General features: G+C 42.4%; 1 protein-coding gene across 1 annotated transcript in view; it reads left to right on the top strand.

Annotated features, from left to right (window-relative positions):
- Positions 1-19,963, top strand: part of CNTNAP1 (contactin associated protein 1) — a 217,797-nt gene that overhangs the window by 129,962 nt on the left and 67,872 nt on the right. Inside the window, exons 11-12 of the mRNA XM_069751911.1 lie at positions 17,966-18,072; positions 19,279-19,398. Coding sequence (XP_069608012.1) covers positions 17,966-18,072; positions 19,279-19,398 — 227 coding nt within the window. The remainder of the gene's footprint in view (positions 1-17,965; positions 18,073-19,278; positions 19,399-19,963) is intronic.

Below are 19,963 nucleotides of genomic sequence, written 5' to 3'. Positions count from 1 at the left end.
CCCTGAGACCCCCGCAGCAACGCGATGTGATTGCGTTGCTCCGGGGGTCTCCCACCTCCTTCCTGCAGCAAGTCCCGGATCCAAAATGGCCGCAGATCTGGGTCCTGCAGGGAAGGAGGTGGCTTACCAAGTGCCTGCTCAGAGCAGGCACTTGGTAACGCTGCACTGCTCTCAGACAGATCGGTGATCTGTCAGAGTGCTGTGCAAACTGGCAGATCACCGATCTGTATTGTCCCCCCCTGGGACAAAGTGAAAAAGTTAAAAAAAAAATTTCCAAGTGTGTAAAAAAAAAAAAAAAAAAAAAATCCTAAATAATGAAAAAAATATATATATACAGTGGGGCAAAAAGGAATTTAGTCAGTCAGCAATAGTGCAAGTTCCACCACTTAAAAAGATGAGAGGCGTCTGTAATTTACATCATAGGTAGACCTCAACTATGGGAGACAAACTGAGAAAAAAAAATCCGGAAAATCACATTGTCTGTTTTTTTAACATTTTATTTGCATATTATGGTGGAAAATAAGTATTTGGTCAGAAACAAAATTTCATCTCAATACTTTGTAATATATCCTTTGTTGGCAATGACAGAGGTCAAACGTTTTCTGTAAGTCTTCACAAGGTTGCCACACACTGTTGTTGGTATGTTGGCCCATTCCTCCATGCAGATCTCCTCTAAAGCAGTGATGTTCTTGGCTTTTCGCTTGGCAACACGGACTTTCAACTCCCTCCAAAGGTTTTCTATAGGGTTGAGATCTGGAGACTGGCTAGGCCACTCCAGGACCTTGAAATGCTTCTTACGAAGCCACTCCTTCGTTGCCCTGGCGGTGTGCTTTGGATCATTGTCATGTTGAAAGACCCAGCCACGTTTCATCTTCAATGCCCTTGCTGATGGAAGGAGGTTTGCACTCAAAATCTCACGATACATGGCCCCATTCATTCTTTCATGTACCCGGATCAGTCGTCCTGGCCCCTTTGCAGAGAAACAGCCCCAAAGCATGATGTTTCCACCACCATGCTTTACAGTAGGTATGGTGTTTGATGGATGCAACTCAGTATTCTTTTTCCTCCAAACACGACAAGTTGTGTTTCTACCAAACAGTTCCAGTTTGGTTTCATCAGACCATAGGATATTCTCCCAAAACTCCTCTGGATCATCCAAATGCTCTCTAGCAAACTTCAGACGGGCCCGGACATGTACTGGCTTAAGCAGTGGGACACGTCTGGCACTGCAGGATCTGAGTCCATGGTGGCGTAGTGTGTTACTTATGGTAGGCCTTGTTACATTGGTCCCAGCTCTCTGCAGTTCATTCACTAGGTCCCCCCGCATGGTTCTGGGATTTTTGCTCACCGTTCTTGTGATCATTCTGACCCCACGGGGTGGGATTTTGCGTGGAGCCCCAGATCGAGGGAGATTATCAGTGGTCTTGTATGTCTTCCATTTTCTAATTATTGCTCCCACTGTTGATTTCTTCATGCCAAACTGGTTGGCTATTGCAGATTCAGTCTTCCCAGCCTGGTGCAGGGCTACAATTTTGTTTCTGGTGTCCTTTGACAGCTCTTTGGTCTTCACCACAGTGGAGTTTGGAGTCAGACTGTTTGAGGGTGTGCACGGGTGTCTTTTTATACTGATAACAAGTTTAAACAGGTGCCATTACTACAGGTAATGAGTGGAGGAAAGAGGAGACTCTTAAAGAAGAAGTTACAGGTCTGTGAGAGCCAGAAACCTTGATTGTTTGTTTCTGACCAAATACTTATTTTCCACCATAATATGCAAAAAAAATGATAAAAAAACAGACAATGTGATTTTCCGGATTTTTTTTTCTCAGTTTGTCTCCCATAGTTGAGGTCTACGTATGATGTAAATTACAGACGCCTCTCATCTTTTTAAGTGGTGGAACTTGCACTATTGCTGACTGACTAAATACTTTTTTGCCCCACTGTATATTGTTCCCATAAATACATTTCTTTATCTAAATAAAAAAAAAAACAATAAAAGTACACATATTTAGTATCGTCGCGTCCGTAACAACCCGACCTATAAAGCTATCCCACTAGTTAACCCCTTCAGTAAACACCGTAAGAAAAAAAAAAAAAAAAACGAGGCAAAAAACAACGCTTTATTATCGTACTGCCAAACAAAAAGTGGAATAACACGCGATCAAAAAGACAGATATAAATAACCATGGTACCGCTGAAAGCGTCATCTTGTCCCGCAAAAAACGAGCCGCCATACAGCAACATCAGCAAAAAAATAAAAAAGTTATAGTCCTCAGAATAAAGCGATGCAAAAATAATTATTTTTTCTATAAAATAGTTTTTATCGTATAAAAGCGCCAAAACATAAAAAAAATGATATAAATGAGTTGTCGCTGTAATCGTACTGACCCGAAGAATAAAACTGCTTTATCAATTTTACCAAACGCGGAACGGTATAAACGCCTCCCCCAAAAGAAATTCATGAATAGCTGGTTTTTGGTCATTCTGCCTCACAAAAATTGAAATAAAAAGCGATCAAAAAATGTCACATGCCCGAAAATGTTACCAATAAAAACGTCAACTCGTCCCGCAAAAAACAAGACCTCACATGACTCTGTGGACCAAAATATGGAAAAATTATAGCTCTCAAAATGTGGTAACGCAAAAAATATTTTTTGCAATAAAAAGTGTCTTTCAGTGTGTGACGGCTGCTAATCATAAAAATCCGCTAAAAAACCTGCTATAAAAATAAATCAAACCCCCCTTCATCATCCCCTTAGTTAGGGAAAAATTAAAAAATTAAAAAATTGTATTTATTTCCATTTTGCCATTAGGGTTAGGGCTAGGGTTAGGGCTAGGGTTAGGGTTAGGGCTAGGGTTAGGGCTAGGGTTAGGGCTAGGGTTAGGGCTAGGGCTAGGGTTAGGGCTAGGGTTAGGGCTAGAGTTAGGGCTAGGGTTAGGGTTAGGGCTAGGGTTAGGGTTGGGGCTAGGGTTAGGGCTAGGGTTAGGGCTAGGGTTAGGGTTGGGGCTAGGGTTAGGGCTAGGGTTAGGGCTAGGGTTAGGGCTAGGGTTGGGGCTAGGGTTAGGGTTAAGGCTACAGTTAGGGTTGGGGCTAAAGTTAGGGTTAGGGTTTGGATTACATTTGCGGTTGGGATTAGGATTAGGGGTGTGTCTGGGTTAGAGGTGTGGTTAGGGTTACCGTTGGGATTAGGGTTAGGGGTGTGTTTGGATTAGGGTTTCAGTTATAATTGGGGGGTTTCCACTGTTTAGGCACATCAGGGGCTCTCCAAACGCGACATGGCGACCGATCTCAATTCCATCCAATTCTGCATTGAAAAAGTAAAACAGTGCTCTTTCCCTTCCGAGCTCTCCCGTGTGCCCAAACAGGAGTTTACCCCAACATATGGGGTATCAGCGTACTCAGGACAAATTGGACAACAACTTTTGGGGTCCAATTTCTCCTGTTACCCTTGTGAAAATACAAAACTGGGGGCTAAAAAATAATTTTTGTGGGGCGTGGCTATGTAAGCCAAGAGAGAAGACGCACCTTTTGGAGGCTCCCATCATCCTGACTCGAATCCGGCCATTAATCCCCCTGAACTGCAGCTGCACCGGCTGAAACGGTGCTCTGAGAGCTCGGGAGACCGGCGACCCCTCGGGCGGCGGCGGTGGAGCGCTGGAGAGCCGATATCTGTGGCGGCCTGGAAGAGCAGCGAAGTCCCTGAGCTGCGGCGGCCATCTTTGAGCGCGGCTCCGGCGGGCGGGACGCAGTGCCGGCGGCGGCTGAAGCCGGGTGGATCTCCTGGGAGCGCGGCAGGCATCTATATACAGCGGGGACGCTGTGGAACATCGAGGAGCAGAAGGCAGGTGCCGGGTCTGGAGCGGCGGGCGGGCCCTGGGGGACGGCGGCCATTACCACAGCGCACTCTCCAGCAGCAAGGAGAGAGGCGCTATATAGTAAGACTGCGGTGCATTCAGGAGTTGAGCTACCGGCCTGAAATGCTAAAAGGGGCAGAGCGGTGTGCGCCCTGAAAAATTGGGCCCTGCACTCCCCTTATCAAAAAACCCCTGCTTGCACCATAACTTTGGAGGGATCGTTCCCCCTCCCTGCTGTTCTGCCTGGGGAACTGTGGCTGCTCTGAGACGCAGTGCCTGGGCAAATTCCTAAGTTAATACATTTGCAAATATCTGAGACTCTTTGCTTGGTTTGCTGCCTCTCTGGGGTGCATCCCGGTGTTTGGCCCTGTCCGGTCTGCTAGTGGAGAATAGACTGCCATAATAATAAATCTGGTCCTTTGGTGGGGATCTTCTGCCAATCACCATGCCCCATCCTAAAGGAGCGGGGGCTGCTGACAAGTTGAGGAAATATGCCAGAGACGATGCCCCAGATAATACACGCTCTCTCAGAAATAATCCTACGCAGAGTCAACGCAAAAATCGTCTTTCTGACAGCAATGAGGAGGGAGAACAAGACGAACTGACTCTTAAACAAGCATCTGAGCAGTTGATGCAGGCCATATCTCTCACCAGGTCCTCTCTCACTGAGAAAATAGAAGACGTGCATACTGAAGTGGGCCGTCTGCGACAAGATATACAAACTATGAGAGGACGTATTTCAGAGGTTGAAACAAGGGTGTCTCAGATAGAGGACACCATTGCCCCAATAGAGGCTAAGCTATCAAGGGCCACTGGCTCTGTGAATGCCTGGAAGCAAAAGGCAGATGACCTGGAAAACAGACTGCGTCGTAATAACATCCGAATTATTGGCCTGCCGGAACGCTCGGAGGGTCAGCAACCTGAGCAATTTCTAGAGGACTGGCTTAAAACCTCCCTGGGAGACGGATTCTCCTCAACATTTTCTGTGGAAAGGGCCCATAGGGTCCCAACGAGACCTCTTCCCCCCGGAGCTCCGCCTCGACCTTTTCTGGCACGTCTCCTTAACTGCAGAGACAGGGATGCAATTCTTCGCTTGGCAAGGCAGAAGACCCCTATTAAATTCAATAATGCCACCATATCAATCTTCCCGGATTTTTCTATGGAACTTCAAAAGCAGCGAGTTCGATTTATGGATGTCAAAAAGCAGCTCAGGGATAAAAACATCATTTACTCTATGCTTTATCCAGCTCGACTCCGTATTGTTCATGAAGGCTCCTCCTTGTTCTTTACTGACCCGGCGGAGGCGGTCGAGTGGTTACGGTCATACAAGGGGCCTAGTACCCAGGACTCTTGAGTAGCTCTTTCTATCTGATGGCAACGCAATCTAGAGCTCTCTACGTGGGTGCTGAGTTTGTCAACTATACCGGACGCTGATTCCAGTGAGGGTATCCCCTATTCAACTCAACTATAGGAGTGTAGGATTACACTCCTCCACCGTTTAAATGTTGTTTGGTTTGGTATTTTACACCAGTTTTGATTGTTTGTTATGTTTGTTAGTCGCCAGTGATAACCTTATGCTCTATATGATGTTCCTGATTCCCGCCCAGGCTGTGGTGTATATTATGCCTTTTCCCGAACGTAGATATGGGATCTGAGATTGTATGTATGACGTGGAACATACGGGGTATTAAGACTCCTCGAAAGAAAATTAAGGTATTTTCACAAATTAAAAGGTATCATCCACATATTGTAGCACTTGTGGAGACGCATTTGACCAGAGACACAGCTAAGTGTACGCAAAAGCCGTGGGTGCAGTGGTCCCTTCACGCATTTCACACCAGTTACTCCAGAGGGGTCTCCCTGTTGGTACATAGGAATGTCAGGTGGGAGGCTAGAGAGTCACGACGCGATCCCGAAGGTCGCTTTGTTTTTGTTCATGCCTTTATTAATATGCGGGAATATGTGATATTATGTGTTTATAACCCACCCCCGGCTGGCATATCGGTTCTCCGCATGGCATTGGGTTTCTCCCTAAATTATCCTAATGCTAGTGTTATCTGTATGGGAGACTTTAATTTAGTCATGGATAATCTTAAAGACAGACTGAGACTAGACGGCGAGATATCAAGGGGGCCCCTTTCTCAATCTCCCTCTCAATTGGCATCATTTATGAACGGTAGCGGATGGTTAGACCTATGGAGAACATGTCACCCTGAGACAAAGGAATATACTTGTCATTCTTCAACTAGACAGTCTCTATCCCGTATAGATTACATATTTGGATCTAGTGACCTAGCGCTATGGGTGAATAGTGTCGAACATGGTAGCAGGGGGATATCAGATCACAGCCCAGTTGTTCTCAAACTTAAATACGGTCAGTCAAATAATAATATACCTTGGAAATTGAATCCCTTCTGGCTGAAACTGATAGATGCTAGTGATAGAACGGTTGATCAGTTAAACTGCTTTGTCTCTACTCACCCAGACCCCTCGAATCTCAATCTGTTCTGGGACACTCTAAAGGCATACTTGAGGGGATGTCTGTCCTCTACAATCTCCTATATAAAGAGGGTGACGGCGGGGGAGGATGACGAGATGGAGCGACGGCTGAAGGACTCGGAAGCCGCCTATGTGGCCAATCAAACTAACGGCAACAGGGTGGAGTGGCTCACTTCCCAAAGATTATACACCCAAAATATAGACACTAAATCAAAACGTAAATTATTTTTTACCCGTCAGTCTTATTTTGAATTGGGGAATCAGGCCAGTACACTCCTAGCTTTTTTGGTACGTCAGCATAACACCTCCAACACGGTACTACAGATTAGGACACTCGATGGTGCGTTGGTATCCTCCACCGAGGAAATTCTTCAAAGTTTTTGTAATTACTATAAGTCACTGTACAAATCGGGTAGTGGTCTTGGGGTCCCTGAATGTACAGACTATTTATCAGACATAGCATTCCCCTTACTGAGCCCAACCCAGCAAGCTTTTATGGAAGCCGAGTTTACTCTGGAGGAGGTGGAACAGGCTATAATGGACATGGCCACCGGGAAGGCCCCTGGACCTGACGGGTTTCCCGTTGAGTTCTATAAAAAATATCGGGACCACCTGGCACCACTTTTATTGAAGGTGCTTCAGAATAGAAATTATGCCTGAAACATTTTATGATGCAAATATCATTGTACTTAAGAAGGAGGGAAAAGACCCCTTGGAATGTGGATCATATCGCCCCATATCATTGGTGAACGTAGATTATAAAATCTTCACTAAAATATTGGCCACTAGACTAAATACAATCATATTAGATCTTATACACCCAGATCAAACAGGCTTTATGCCCGGGAAAAGTACCTCTATTAATATTCGGCGGGTCCAATCAGTGATTCAATATAGCTCCCTATAATTGGACAATAACTGGGCTCTGGCATCCCTAGACACAGCTAAAGCGTTTGACTCCCTCGAATGGCCTTTTCTTTCCGCATGTCTGCAGAAATACGGTTTTGGAGATAAATTTATTAGAGGGATAGATACACTATATAGGAATCCTAGGGCACGGGTAATTGTGAATAACTCTATCTCTGATTCCTTTACTTTACATAGGGGAACCCGTCAGGGATGTTCTCTGTCCCCGGCCCTCTTTGCCCTCGCGATAGAAGCCTTGGCAATACGCATAAGGTCCTCCACGGATATCAAAGGAATAAGTATTGCGGATCGTGTGGATACCATCGGTCTATATGCTGATGATATGATCATATTTATGGATAAAACAGAAGAAACACTACCACGAGTAATAACGACTATAGATAATTTTAGCAAATTCTCTGGTCTCTATATAAATTGGGATAAATCTGCTCTGATGCCTCTGTCTCATGCGCCGATGCCCTGTCTCAAAAATCTCTCGTCACTACCTGTAGTCTCCAATTTCAAATATCTAGGAATACACATCTCAATATAGTCAGCTGGACCTACGACTTAATATTTATCCACTATTGGACCTGGCCAAATCTAAATTCATAACTTGGAGCAAACTCCCTCTCTCCGTTGCAGGTCGCATTAATTTAGTTAAGATGATATTGCTCCCCAAATTTAATTAGTGTATCCAACATAGTGCTGTGCCAATACCCAAATCTTTCTTTGCAAACTTAAACTCCCTGACCACGTCCTTTATATGGGGGAAGACTAGACCCAAACTCAAGCTATCTACTCTACAGAGACCGACAAGGGGGGGAGGGGCAGCCTTACCAGACTTTTATCTATATTATCTTGCCGGGCAGGCTAGGGCGATAAGCAAGTGGATGCCTAGCAACCCCCTACCCAATTCAGAAAGCCATATAATCCATTCTGCCCGGATTGACTGTCCACTGGGTTTTTTGGAAATGGAGAAAGTCAGTGCTCCCCGTTTGCTGCCATTGCTTCGACAAGCGAGATTAATATGGAGGCAAATTAAAAAAGTTATTAAATGTACAGATATAATAGCCGAAATACCACTGTGGTATAATAGTTATTTTCCAGAATTAATAAATCACCCATCTACTGAGTTCTGGATCTCATATGGTGTTCTCTCGGTAGGTAATTTATATAACCAGGATGTTTTTGTGTCCTTTGAGCAATTGCGGGATACCTACAATATCCCAAGATCTCAATTCTTCCGTTTTTTACAGCTGAGGTCAGCTTTCCAGTCACATATGCGAAATGCAGGTGCAAGTCGAGCAATTTCATCTTTACCCCTTATAGGCATTCTCAAATCACAGGGTCCTCAGGGACTCATCTCCTCTTTATACACATATCTATTATCCGTGGGAGATGGGCTCACTATTAACTCCTTAAAAAAGAAATGGGAGGGACTCCTTCCCGATACACTGGGAGAGGAGTGGGAAGATATTTTGGAATCTCCAACTAAAGTTTCTCCCTCAGTTAACAATAGGATGACCCAGCTATATATTATATATCAGACTTATCTGACTCCGACACGACTTTTTAAAATGGGCCGCCTTCAGACATCAGACTGCCTACGATGTCACGCGCATGATGCGGATTTTATCCACATGATATGGAGGTGCCCGGTAATCTTTCACTATTGGAAAGAAGTCACATACATAGTTACATAGTTACATAGTTATTAAGGTTGAAGGAAGACTATATGTCCATCTAGTTCAACCCATAGCCTAACCTAACATGTTGATCCAGAGGAAGGCAAAAAAAAACCATGTGCAAAGAGTAAGCTCCACATTGGGGAAAAAAATTCCTTCCCGACTCCACATACGGCAATCAGACTAGTTCCCTGGATCAACGCCCTATCAAGGAATCTAGTGTATATACCCTGTAACATTATACTTTTCCAGAAAGGTATCCAGTCCCCTCTTAAATTTAAGTAATGAATCACTCATTACAACATCATACGGCAGAGAGTTCCATAGTCTCACTGCTCTTACAGTAAAGAATCCGCGTCTGTTATTATGCTTAAACCTTTTTTCCTCCAACCGCAGAGGATGCCCCCTTGTCCCTGTTTCAGGTCTATGATTAAAAAGATCATCAGAAAGGTCTTTGTACTGTCCCCTCATATATTTATACATTAAAATAAGATCACCCCTTAGTCTTCGTTTTTCCAAACTAAATAGCCCCAAGTGTAATAACCTATCTTGGTATTGCAGACCCCCCAGTCCTCTAATAACCTTGGTCGCTCTTCTCTGCGCCCGCTCCAGTTCAGCTATGTCTTTCTTAAACACCGGAGACCAGAACTGTGCACAGTATTCTAAGTGTGGTCGAACTAGTGACTTGTATAGAGGTAAAATTATGTTCTCCTCATGAGCATCTATGCCTCTTTTAATGCATCCCATTATTTTATTTGCCTTTGTAGCAGCTGCCTGACACTGGCCACTGAATTTAAGTTTGTCATCCACCCATACACCCAGGTCTTTTTCATTGACGGTTTTCCCCAGAGTTTTAGAATTAAGCACATAATTATACATCTTATTACTTCTACCCAAGTGCATGACCTTACATTTATCCCCATTAAAGCTCATTTGCCATTTATCAGCCCAAGCTTCTAGTTTACATAAATCATCCTGTAATATAAAATTGTCCTCCTCTGTATTGATTACCCTGCAGAGTTTAGTGTCATCTGCAAATATTGAAATTCTACTCTGAATGCCCCCTACAAGGTCATTAATAAATATGTTAAAAAGAAGAGGGCCCAATACTGACCCCTGTGGTACCCCACTGCTAACCGCTACCCAGTCCGAGTGTGCTCCATTAATAACCACCCTTTGTTTCCTATCTCTGAGCCAGCTCTCAACCCACTTGCACATATTTTCCCCTATCCCCATTATTCTCATTTTATATATCAACCTTTTGTGTGGCACCGTATCAAAAGCTTTTGAAAAGTCCATATACACTACATCCACTGGGTTCCCTTGGTCCAATCTGGAACTTACCTCTTCATAGAAACTGATCAAATTAGTCTGACATGAACGGTCCCTAGTAAACCCGTGCTGATACTGGGTCATGAGGTTATTCCTCTTCAGATACTCCAGTATAGCATCCCTTAGAATGCCCTCCAGTATTTTACCCACAGTAGAGGTTAAGCTTACTGGCCTATAATTTCCGAGTTCAGTTTTTGTCCCCTTTTTGAATATTGGCACCACATTTGCTATACGCCAGTCCTGTGGCACAGACCCTGTTATTATGGAGTCTTTAAAGATTAAAAATAATGGTCTATCAATGACTGTACTTAATTCCTGCAGTACTCGAGGGTGTATCCCATCCGGGCCCGGAGATTTGTCAATTTTAGTGATTTTTAGACGCCGCCGCACTTCCTGCTGGGTTAAGCAGGTGACATTTAATTGGGAATTTTTATCACTAGACATTTTGTCTACCATGGGATTTTCTTGTGTAAATACTGATGAAAAAAAGTCATTTAGCATATTGGCTTTTTCCTCTTCCTCATCCACCATCTCACCCAGACTATTTTTAAGGGGGCCAACACTATCATTTTTTAGTTTCTTACTATTTATGTAGTTAAAGAATATTTTAGGATTATTTTTACTCTCTCTGGCAATGAGTCTCTCTGTCTCAATCTTTGCTGCCTTGATTTGCTTTTTACAGAATTTATTTAATTTTCTGTATTTATTTAATGCCTCCTCACTACCTACTTCCTTTAATTCTCTAAATGCTTTCTTTTTGTCACTTATTGCGCCCCTTACAGCTCTATTTAGCCATATTGGTTTCCTCCTATTTCTAGTATGTTTATTCCCATACGGTATATACTGTGCACAGGTCCTATCCAGGATGCGAATAAACGTCTCCCATTTTCTTTGTGTATTTTTGTGTCTCAGGATATCGTCCCAGTTAATTGCACCAAGATCCTCTCTCATCCGTTGGAAATTTGCCCTCCTGAAGTTTAGTGTCCTTGTAACCCCTCTACTACACATCTTTTTAAAGGATACTTGAAAACTTATTATTTTGTGATCGCTATTTCCCAAGTGACCCCCAACCCTTATATTTGATATGCGGTCTGGCCTGTTGGTTAATATTAGGTCTAGCAGTGCCCCCCTTCTTGTTGGGTCCTGAACCAGTTGTGAAAGGTAATTGTCTCTCATAATTGTCAAAAACTGATTACCTTTGCTGGAACTGCAGGTTTCTATTCCCCAATCTATTTCAGGGTAGTTGAAGTCCCCCATAATAATGACTTCTCCTTGAGTCGCAGCTTCATCTATTTGCTTTACGAGGATATTCTCCATTGCTTCCATTATTTTTGGAGATTTATAACAAACCCCTATCAGTAATTTATTATTTTTTCCCCCTCCCCTTATCTCCACCCACAGGGATTCTACATTTTCATTAAATTCACCTATATTATCGCGCAGGATGGGTTTTAAGGATGATTTTACATATAGACACACCCCTCCCCCTCGCTTATCTGTACGGTCATTTCTGAACAGGCTGTAGCCCTGCAAGTTAACAGCCCAGTCATGGCTCTCATCCAGCCACATTTCAGATATCCCCACCATGTCATAATTATGCTCCAACAACATTAGTTCTAATTCGTTCATTTTGTTGGCGAGGCTTCTGGCATTCGTATACATGCACTTTATGTTCCTCTCTGTACTTCTATTTCTTAAATTATTAACTGTTCTGACCCCAACCCCCATGCCACCGCCACCCCCAACTTCCTTATTTGTGCCCAGGTCTCTGTCTGCACTATCTTCCCCTCCTATAAAATGAATACCCTCCCCCCCAATTCCTAGTTTAAACACTCCTCCAACCTTCTAGCCATTCTCTCCCCCAGCACAGCTGCACCCTCCCCATTGACATTGTTAATGTCTTTATTGTTAATCCCTGTCCCACTTGAACCATTGACTTGCCTATTTGGGGTGTGGGATACAGAGACCTGGGATCACCATACTGGGATCTTCCTTCGAGAAGCGCTCTTCTTAGCACGAAAGGTACTGGCATTAAGGTGGATGGGTAGCTCCTCCCCGTCTCTCAGAGCTTGGATTGACCTGGTGAACTCGGTTATCCTATATGAAAGAACACTGTACCATAATAGAGGATGCCCAGGTAAATTCGAAAAAATTTGGGGTAGATGGAACTCATCTCATCATACTCTGTAGTCTGCGCGGATTAGATATGTGCACGGGAGGGAGGGCATGTGGTTTAGGGACATCGTTGCAGAGCAAACTTGAATCTGTTTTCTTTTGGCGACTTATTACTAAAGGTTAAAGTTGTTTAAGTTGTATAGTAGGTATTTTATAGGTACTAATGATTCAACATGCACAGTCTATTACCTCTGAACTTTGGATGTGATGATGTTTTGTAATCATTTGTATCTGATGGTATGTTTAATAATGATAAATGTAATATGTGCAATGTTTGTCTACTCTGAAATTAATAAACGAGTTTAAAAAAAAAAAATAATTTTTGTGGGAAACAAAGCGATTTTTTATTTTCACGGCTCTGCGTTATATACTGTAGTGAAACACTTGGGGGCTCAAAGTTCTCAGAACACATCTAGATAAGTCCGTGGGGGGGGTCTAGTTTCCAATATGGGGTCACTTGTGGGGGGTTTCTACTGTTTAGGTATATTAGGGGCTCTGCAAACGCAATGTGACGCCTGCAGACCATTCCATCTAAGTCTGCATTCCAAATGGCGCTCCTTCCCTTCCGAGCCCTCCCATGCGCCCAAACGCTGGTTCCCCCCCACATATGGGGTATCAACGCACTCAGAACAAATTGGACAACAACTTTTGGGGTCCAATTTCTCCTTTTACCCTCGAGAAAATACAAAACTGGGGGCTAAAAAATAATTTTGAGGGGAAATGTTTTTTTTTATTTTCACGGCTCTGCGTTATAAACTGTAGTGAAATACTTGGGGGCTCAAAGTTCTCACAACACATCTAGATAAGTTCCTTGGGGGGTCTAGTTTCCAATATGGGGTCACTTGTGGGGGGTTTCTACTGTTTAGGTACATTAGGGGCTCTGCAAACACAATGTGACGCCTGCAGACCATTCCATCTAAGTCTGTATTCCAAATGGCGCTCCTTCCCTTCCGAGCCCTCCCATGCACCCAAACGCTGGTTCTCCCCCACATATAGGGTATCAGCGCACTCAGGACAAATTGCACAACAACTTTTGGGGTCCAATTTCTCCTGTTACCCTCAGGAAAATACAAAACTGGGGGCTAAAAAATTATTTTTGTGGGAAAAAATTTTTGTTTTATTTTTACGGCTCTGCATTATAAACTTCTGTGAAGCTCTTATTGGGTCAAAGTGCTCACCACACATCTAGATAAGTTCCTTAGGGGGTCTACTTTTCAAAATGGTGTCACTTGTGGGGGGTTTCAATGTTTAGGCACATCAGTGGCTCTCCAAACGCAACATGGCGTCCCATCTCAATTCCTGTCAATTTTGCATTGAAAGGTCAAACGGCGCTCCTTCCCTTCCGAGCTCTCCCATGCGCCCAAACAATGGTTTACCCCCACATATGGGGTATCAGAGTACTCAGGACAAATTGTGCCACAACTTTTGTGGTCCAATTTCTTCTCTTACCATTGGGAAAATAAAAAATTGGGGGCGAAAAGATAATTTTTGTGAAAAAAAATGATTTTTTATTTTTACGGTTCTGCATTATAAACTTCTGTGAAGCACTTGGTGGGTCAAACTGCTCAACACACCTCTAGATAAGTTCCTTAGGGGGTCTACTTTCCAAAATGGTGTCACTTGTGGGGGGTTTCAATGTTTAGGCACATCAGTGGCTCTCCAAACGCAACATGGTGTCCCATCTCAATTCCAGTCAATTTTGCATTGAAAAGTCAAATGGCGCTCCTTCCCTTCCGAGCTCTGCCATGCGCCCAAACTGTGGTTAACCCCCACATATGGGGTATCAGCGTACTCAGGACAAATTGTACAACAACTTTTGGGGTCCATTTTCTCCTGTTACCCTTGGTAAAATAAAACAAATTGGAGCTGAAGTAAATTTTTTTGTGAAAAAAAGTTAAATGTTAATTTTTATTTAAACATTCCACAAATTCCTGTGAAGCACCTGAAGGGTTAATAAACTTCTTGAATGTGGTTTTGAGAACCTTGAGGGGTGCAGTTTTTAGAATGGTGTCACACTTGGGTATTTTCTATCATATAGACCCCTCAAAATGACTTCAAATGAGATGTGGTCCCTAAAATAAAATGGTGTTGTAAAAATGAGAAATTGCTGGTCAACTTTTAACCCTTATAACTCCCTAACAAAAAAAAATTTTGGTTCCAAAATTGTGCTGATGTAAAGTAGACATGTGGGAAATGTTACTTATTAAGTATTTTGTGTGACATACAGTGGGGCAAAAAAGTATTTAGTCAGTCAGCAATAGTGCAAGTTCCACCACTTAAAAAGATGAGAGGCGTCTGTAATTTACATCATAGGTAGACCTCAACTATGGGAGACAAACTGAGAAAAAAAAATCCAGAAAATCACATTGTCTGTTTTTTTAACATTTTATTTGCATATTATGGTGGAAAATAAGTATTTGGTCAGAAACAAAATTTCATCTCAATACTTTGTAATATATCCTTTGGTGGCAATGACAGAGGTCAAACGTTTTCTGTAAGTCTTCACAAGGTTGCCACACACTGTTGTTGGTATGTTGGCCCATTCCTCCATGCAGATCTCCTCTAGAGCAGTGATGTTTTTGGCTTTTCGCTTGGCAACACGGACTTTCAACTCCCTCCAAAGGTTTTCTATAGGGTTGAGATCTGGAGACTGGCTAGGCCACTCCAGGACCTTGAAATGCTTCTTAGGAAGCCACTCCTTCGTTGCCCTGGCGGTGTGCTTTGGATCATTGTCATGTTGAAAGACCCAGCCACGTTTCATCTTCAATGCCCTTGCTGATGGAAGGAGGTTTGCACTCAAAATCTCACGATGCATGGCCCCATTCATTCTTTCATGTACCCGGATCAGTCGTCCTGGCCCCTTTGCAGAGAAACAGCCCCAAAGCATGATGTTTCCACCACCATGCTTTACAGTAGGTATGGTGTTTGATGGATGCAACTCAGTATTCTTTTTCCTCCAAACACGACAAGTTGTGTTTCTACCAAACAGTTCCAGTTTGGTTTCATCAGACCATAGGACATTCTCCCAAAACTCCTCTGGATCATCCAAATGCTCTCTAGCAAACTTCAGACGGGCCCGGACATGTACTGGCTTAAGCAGTGGGACACGTCTGGCACTGCAGGATCTGAGTCCATGGTGGCGTAGTGTGTTACTTATGGTAGGCCTTGTTACATTGGTCCCAGCTCTCTGCAGTTCATTCACTAGGTCCTCCCGCGTGGTTCTGGGATTTTTGCTCACCGTTCTTGTGATCATTCTGACCCCACGGGGTGGGATTTTGCGTGGAGCCCCAGATCGAGGGAGATTATCAGTGGTCTTGTATGTCTTCCATTTTCTAATTATTGCTCCCACTGTTGATTTATTCACTCCAAGCTGGTTGGCTATTGCAGATTCAGTCTTCCCAGCCTGGTGCAGGGCTACAATTTTGTTTCTGGAGTCCTTTGACAGCTCTTTGGTCTTCACTATAGTGGAGTTTGGAGTCAGACTGTTTGAGGGTGTGCACAGGTGTCTTTTTATACTGATAACAAGTTTAAACAGGTGCCATTACTACAGGTAATGAGTGGAGGAAAGAGGAGACTCTTAAAGAAGAAGTTACAGGTCTGTGAGAGCCAGAAATCTTGATTGTTTGTTTCTGACCAAATACTTATTTTCCACCATAATATGCAAATAAAATGTTAAAAAAACAGACAATGTGATTTTCTGGATTTTTTTTTCTCAGTTTGTCTCCCATAGTTGAGGTCTACCTATGATGTAAATTACAGACGCCTCTCATCTTTTTAAGTGGTGGAACTTGCACTATTGCTGACTGACTAAATACTTTTTTGCCCCACTGTATCTCTGTGATTTAATTGCATAAGAATTCAAAGTTGGAAAATTGCGAAATTTTCAAAATTTTCGCCAAATTTCCGTTTTTTTCACAAATAAACGCAGGTAATATCAAAGAAATTTTACCACTATCATGAAGTACAATATGTCACAAGAAAACAATGTCAGAATCACCGGGATCCGTTGAAGCGTTCCAGAGTTATAACCTCATAAACGGACAGTGGTCAGAATTGTAAAAATTGGCCCGGTCCATAACGTGCAAACCACCCTTGGGGGTAAAGGGGTTAATCATCAACTGCATCTGGGAGGTTTGTCAAGTTGAGCAAATCAAATTTTCTCATTTTGTTTTGTTTTGAAGCAAACAAATCTACCTCTGTGTTACCTCATAACTCTGTGATCTGAAAAAATATTTTCTGATTCAGATACCACTGTACTTGATCTAATTTCTGGAAAATTAGTAAATTATCTTTCTAAATGTTGAATGCCTGAGAGGGACAAAACTCTCTTCAGAAGGTTGAGGATTACGCGAGTCACTAATATCACTTGTTTGGATCTGACCTTACTTTCACAATGTAAATATTCCACTGTTGTCATATTGTCAATCAGCCATCAGTCATAATTGACTAATTTTAACATGTAATATTCACCATGAGTGTATATGTAAGAGTCCTCTAGTTTTCACGATGCAGCAAGATGAATATACAGTATAGCAGAGATCTCATGGGAATGTTTTCAGCATGTAGCCAGACTTTGTCAGCAGAGTGTTTAGCCTAGGGAGTCAAGCAGCATGAATCAATCCACCATTCCAGTCAGTTATCAGTTATCCAGGCTGGTAGAGGTAGAGGAATGGTGTGAAGTACCGTATGTTGTTTTGGCAAACCCTGAGTCATCCGATATTTGTGGCTGTTTGCATAATAGGGCTTAGCTAAGCCAAATTCATTCCTCCATGGCAGCGATTTCCCCTTTTGCAGAAGACACTTTCAGCTGGACAGTGCATCTTTCCACAAGGGTTTTATAGTCATGGATTTTTTCAATGAACATGACAGCAGTTTTCCTTGCTTCCCTGACCTTTACTATCACCACGTCTTAATATATTAGATCTCCCTGTGATGAGGTAAACATGGCTATCCGGAGTATCTACTTTGCATCAAATCCCGTGAGCACGGGCCAAAATTTCAACACCTAGTGAAATCTATGCTACAACAAAGTGTTGCAGTTCTGAAGATCAAAGAAGGTCTAAAGCACTACTACATGGTTGTCTCTAATAAAGTGGCCATGCTATGTATGGTAAAATCTCTGAACTTAATGAGAGCTTGGAGCAAATTCGAGATGAGCTGCAGTACTTGGGAATGGTCAGTAGACAGTGTACAAAGCTGTGGTATCCCACATTCTGGTTGCTGCAAAATTAGTGATCATTGGATGTTTGACTAACAGCAAGACTTATCATAGGGGGCTTTGTATACCAACATGATACTATTGAGAAATCCAATTGATCTGGCAAAAAAAGTCAACAAAATAAAAAATAAATTGATCTAAGGAGTTGGGTATTGAAAAACAAAAAATGTTAAGTAGGAATGCCAAAACTATCTTCAGCATCAATGGTGTAAACATTACATAATTCTGATTAAATTATATTTGTTATAATTCTAAATAACAGACTAATAGAAGTTTATTCTTATCACAACTTTAGGTGTAGGCCAAATTTATGTGAACATGGGGGTCTCTGCTATCAATCCTGGGATGACTTCTTCTGCATCTGTGACATGACAGGCTACAAAGGAGAAACCTGCCATAAATGTAAGTGCCCATTCTAGCCTCATATTGAAAATCTAACTATATCTCTGGTTTACCAGTGTTTAATGAATTGTATTGTATCTACTAAATTGTGTTGTGGTTGTCCGATACTGAATGCAGGAGCCTCCTAATAATGACGCCCTTCAAATCGTATACTGAGTACCAATAACTGCCAATTGTCAAACATTAACTAGTGTTTTTTTTACATGCCAGGTACGGGTGTACAGTAGGGGAAGGATGTAATTTATTTAATTTATATTAGGTTTCTTAATTTAGAGAAATCTGGACAAAAGATTACATCATTGGCATTACTGAGTTCAGTCCACCATTCATTTTTCCAAAATATGATTTACTAAAATCTTGGACCCTTTTAGACAAATCACTCGTGCTTTTACAGTGTTGAGTTAGCAATTTATGATAATACACTAATAGTAATGAGTAGTGGAGATGGTGACTGAGCATTTCAAAGTTTTGAAAATAGAATGAGGTCCAAGCTCATAAACCCAGAGTAGAATATTAATTAGAAGGGTTTACAGGTCCAAGACTGAGAACCTGCCATGAGCATGTGCGGGGTATTACGTGGTTCTATGTCTGCACTATTTCTTCTGTAGCAGCTAAAATGCAGCTGCATAAAGTAACTGCAAAACTTGAATCTCTGCAGTATAACTGAACATAGATGAGTTTTACACATCTGACATTCATGGCCCGAGTATGGACTGATATATCGAGACTGGCCAAAGGTCTCCTAACCTGAACTCAACAGTCTCAAATATGACGATGAGGCAGTTGCTTTTGAGTCAAGAGACCTGTGGCCAATCCTATTACTTAAATTGGTATTCCCATCTCCAAGATCCTATCCCAATATGTAGTAGGTGTAATAATAATAATATTATCAGATACCTCCAATTAGAAATGTAGTATAATTCTTCTGATCCACTGTTGCTTACCGTATGTGAAGGGCATTGCAGTAGCTTAGGTCTCCATGCTTACGACTACTCATATAGTGACAGTTGTTAGTGGTCGTAATTATGGATACCTAAGCTACTGCAATGCTCTGCACATGACACTATACTACATTTCTAATTGAAGGTAAGTTCTAATATTGTTATCACTATACCAACGACATTGGGATAGGATCTTCGAAGTGCCCCTTTAAGGAATTTTATGCTATTCTTGCCTACAAATAATCCATTAATATTTGCCTTAAAGCTCTCTTCAAGGAAAACTGTGATTCCTACAGAATCAGTGGAAAATATTCTGGCAATTACACTGTGGATCCTGATGGCAGTGGTCCTTTAAAGCCGTTTACAGTCTACTGTGATATATCTGGTAATGTAGTCACAATTATCCGCATTAACAAATTGCAGTGAGGAAATTGCTTCTACCGCTCCTAAAATTAGGTTTCGCTCTGTTGCTGTCGCTGTCTGTCCTAAAGAGCAGAGATTTGGTATTACATATCATAAAGGAGGCTTCTCCTTCACTGCTTTCTATAGATGTGTTGGGGGGATTCACAGTAAACGATAAACGTTTAGAGGGCGAAAAGAAGGAAAGAAATAAATGTGAGAGGATGAACACATAGATTTGTGGGAGCAATATTAGTCAGTAACAATTGAGAGCAACATTATCAGATTTGTCACACCATTTTGCAATGCAATCTCTTTACATTATAAAATGAGGGAGTTAAAGGGAACCTGTCACCCCCAAAATCGAAGATGAGCTAAGCCCACCAGCATCAGGGGCTTATCTACAGCATTTTGTAATACTGTAGATAAGCCCTTGATGTAACCTGAAAGAGGAGAAAAAGAGGTAAGATTATACTCACCTAGCGGCAGTCCCGCTGCGGTCCGGTCCGATGGGCGTCGCGGTGCGGCCCAGGCCTCCCATCTTCTTACGA

The sequence above is a fragment of the Ranitomeya imitator genome, chromosome 2, assembly GCF_032444005.1.
Source record: "Ranitomeya imitator isolate aRanImi1 chromosome 2, aRanImi1.pri, whole genome shotgun sequence".
Classification (NCBI taxonomy): domain Eukaryota; kingdom Metazoa; phylum Chordata; class Amphibia; order Anura; family Dendrobatidae; genus Ranitomeya; species Ranitomeya imitator.
This window is presented reverse-complemented; position numbering and strand designations above follow the sequence as displayed.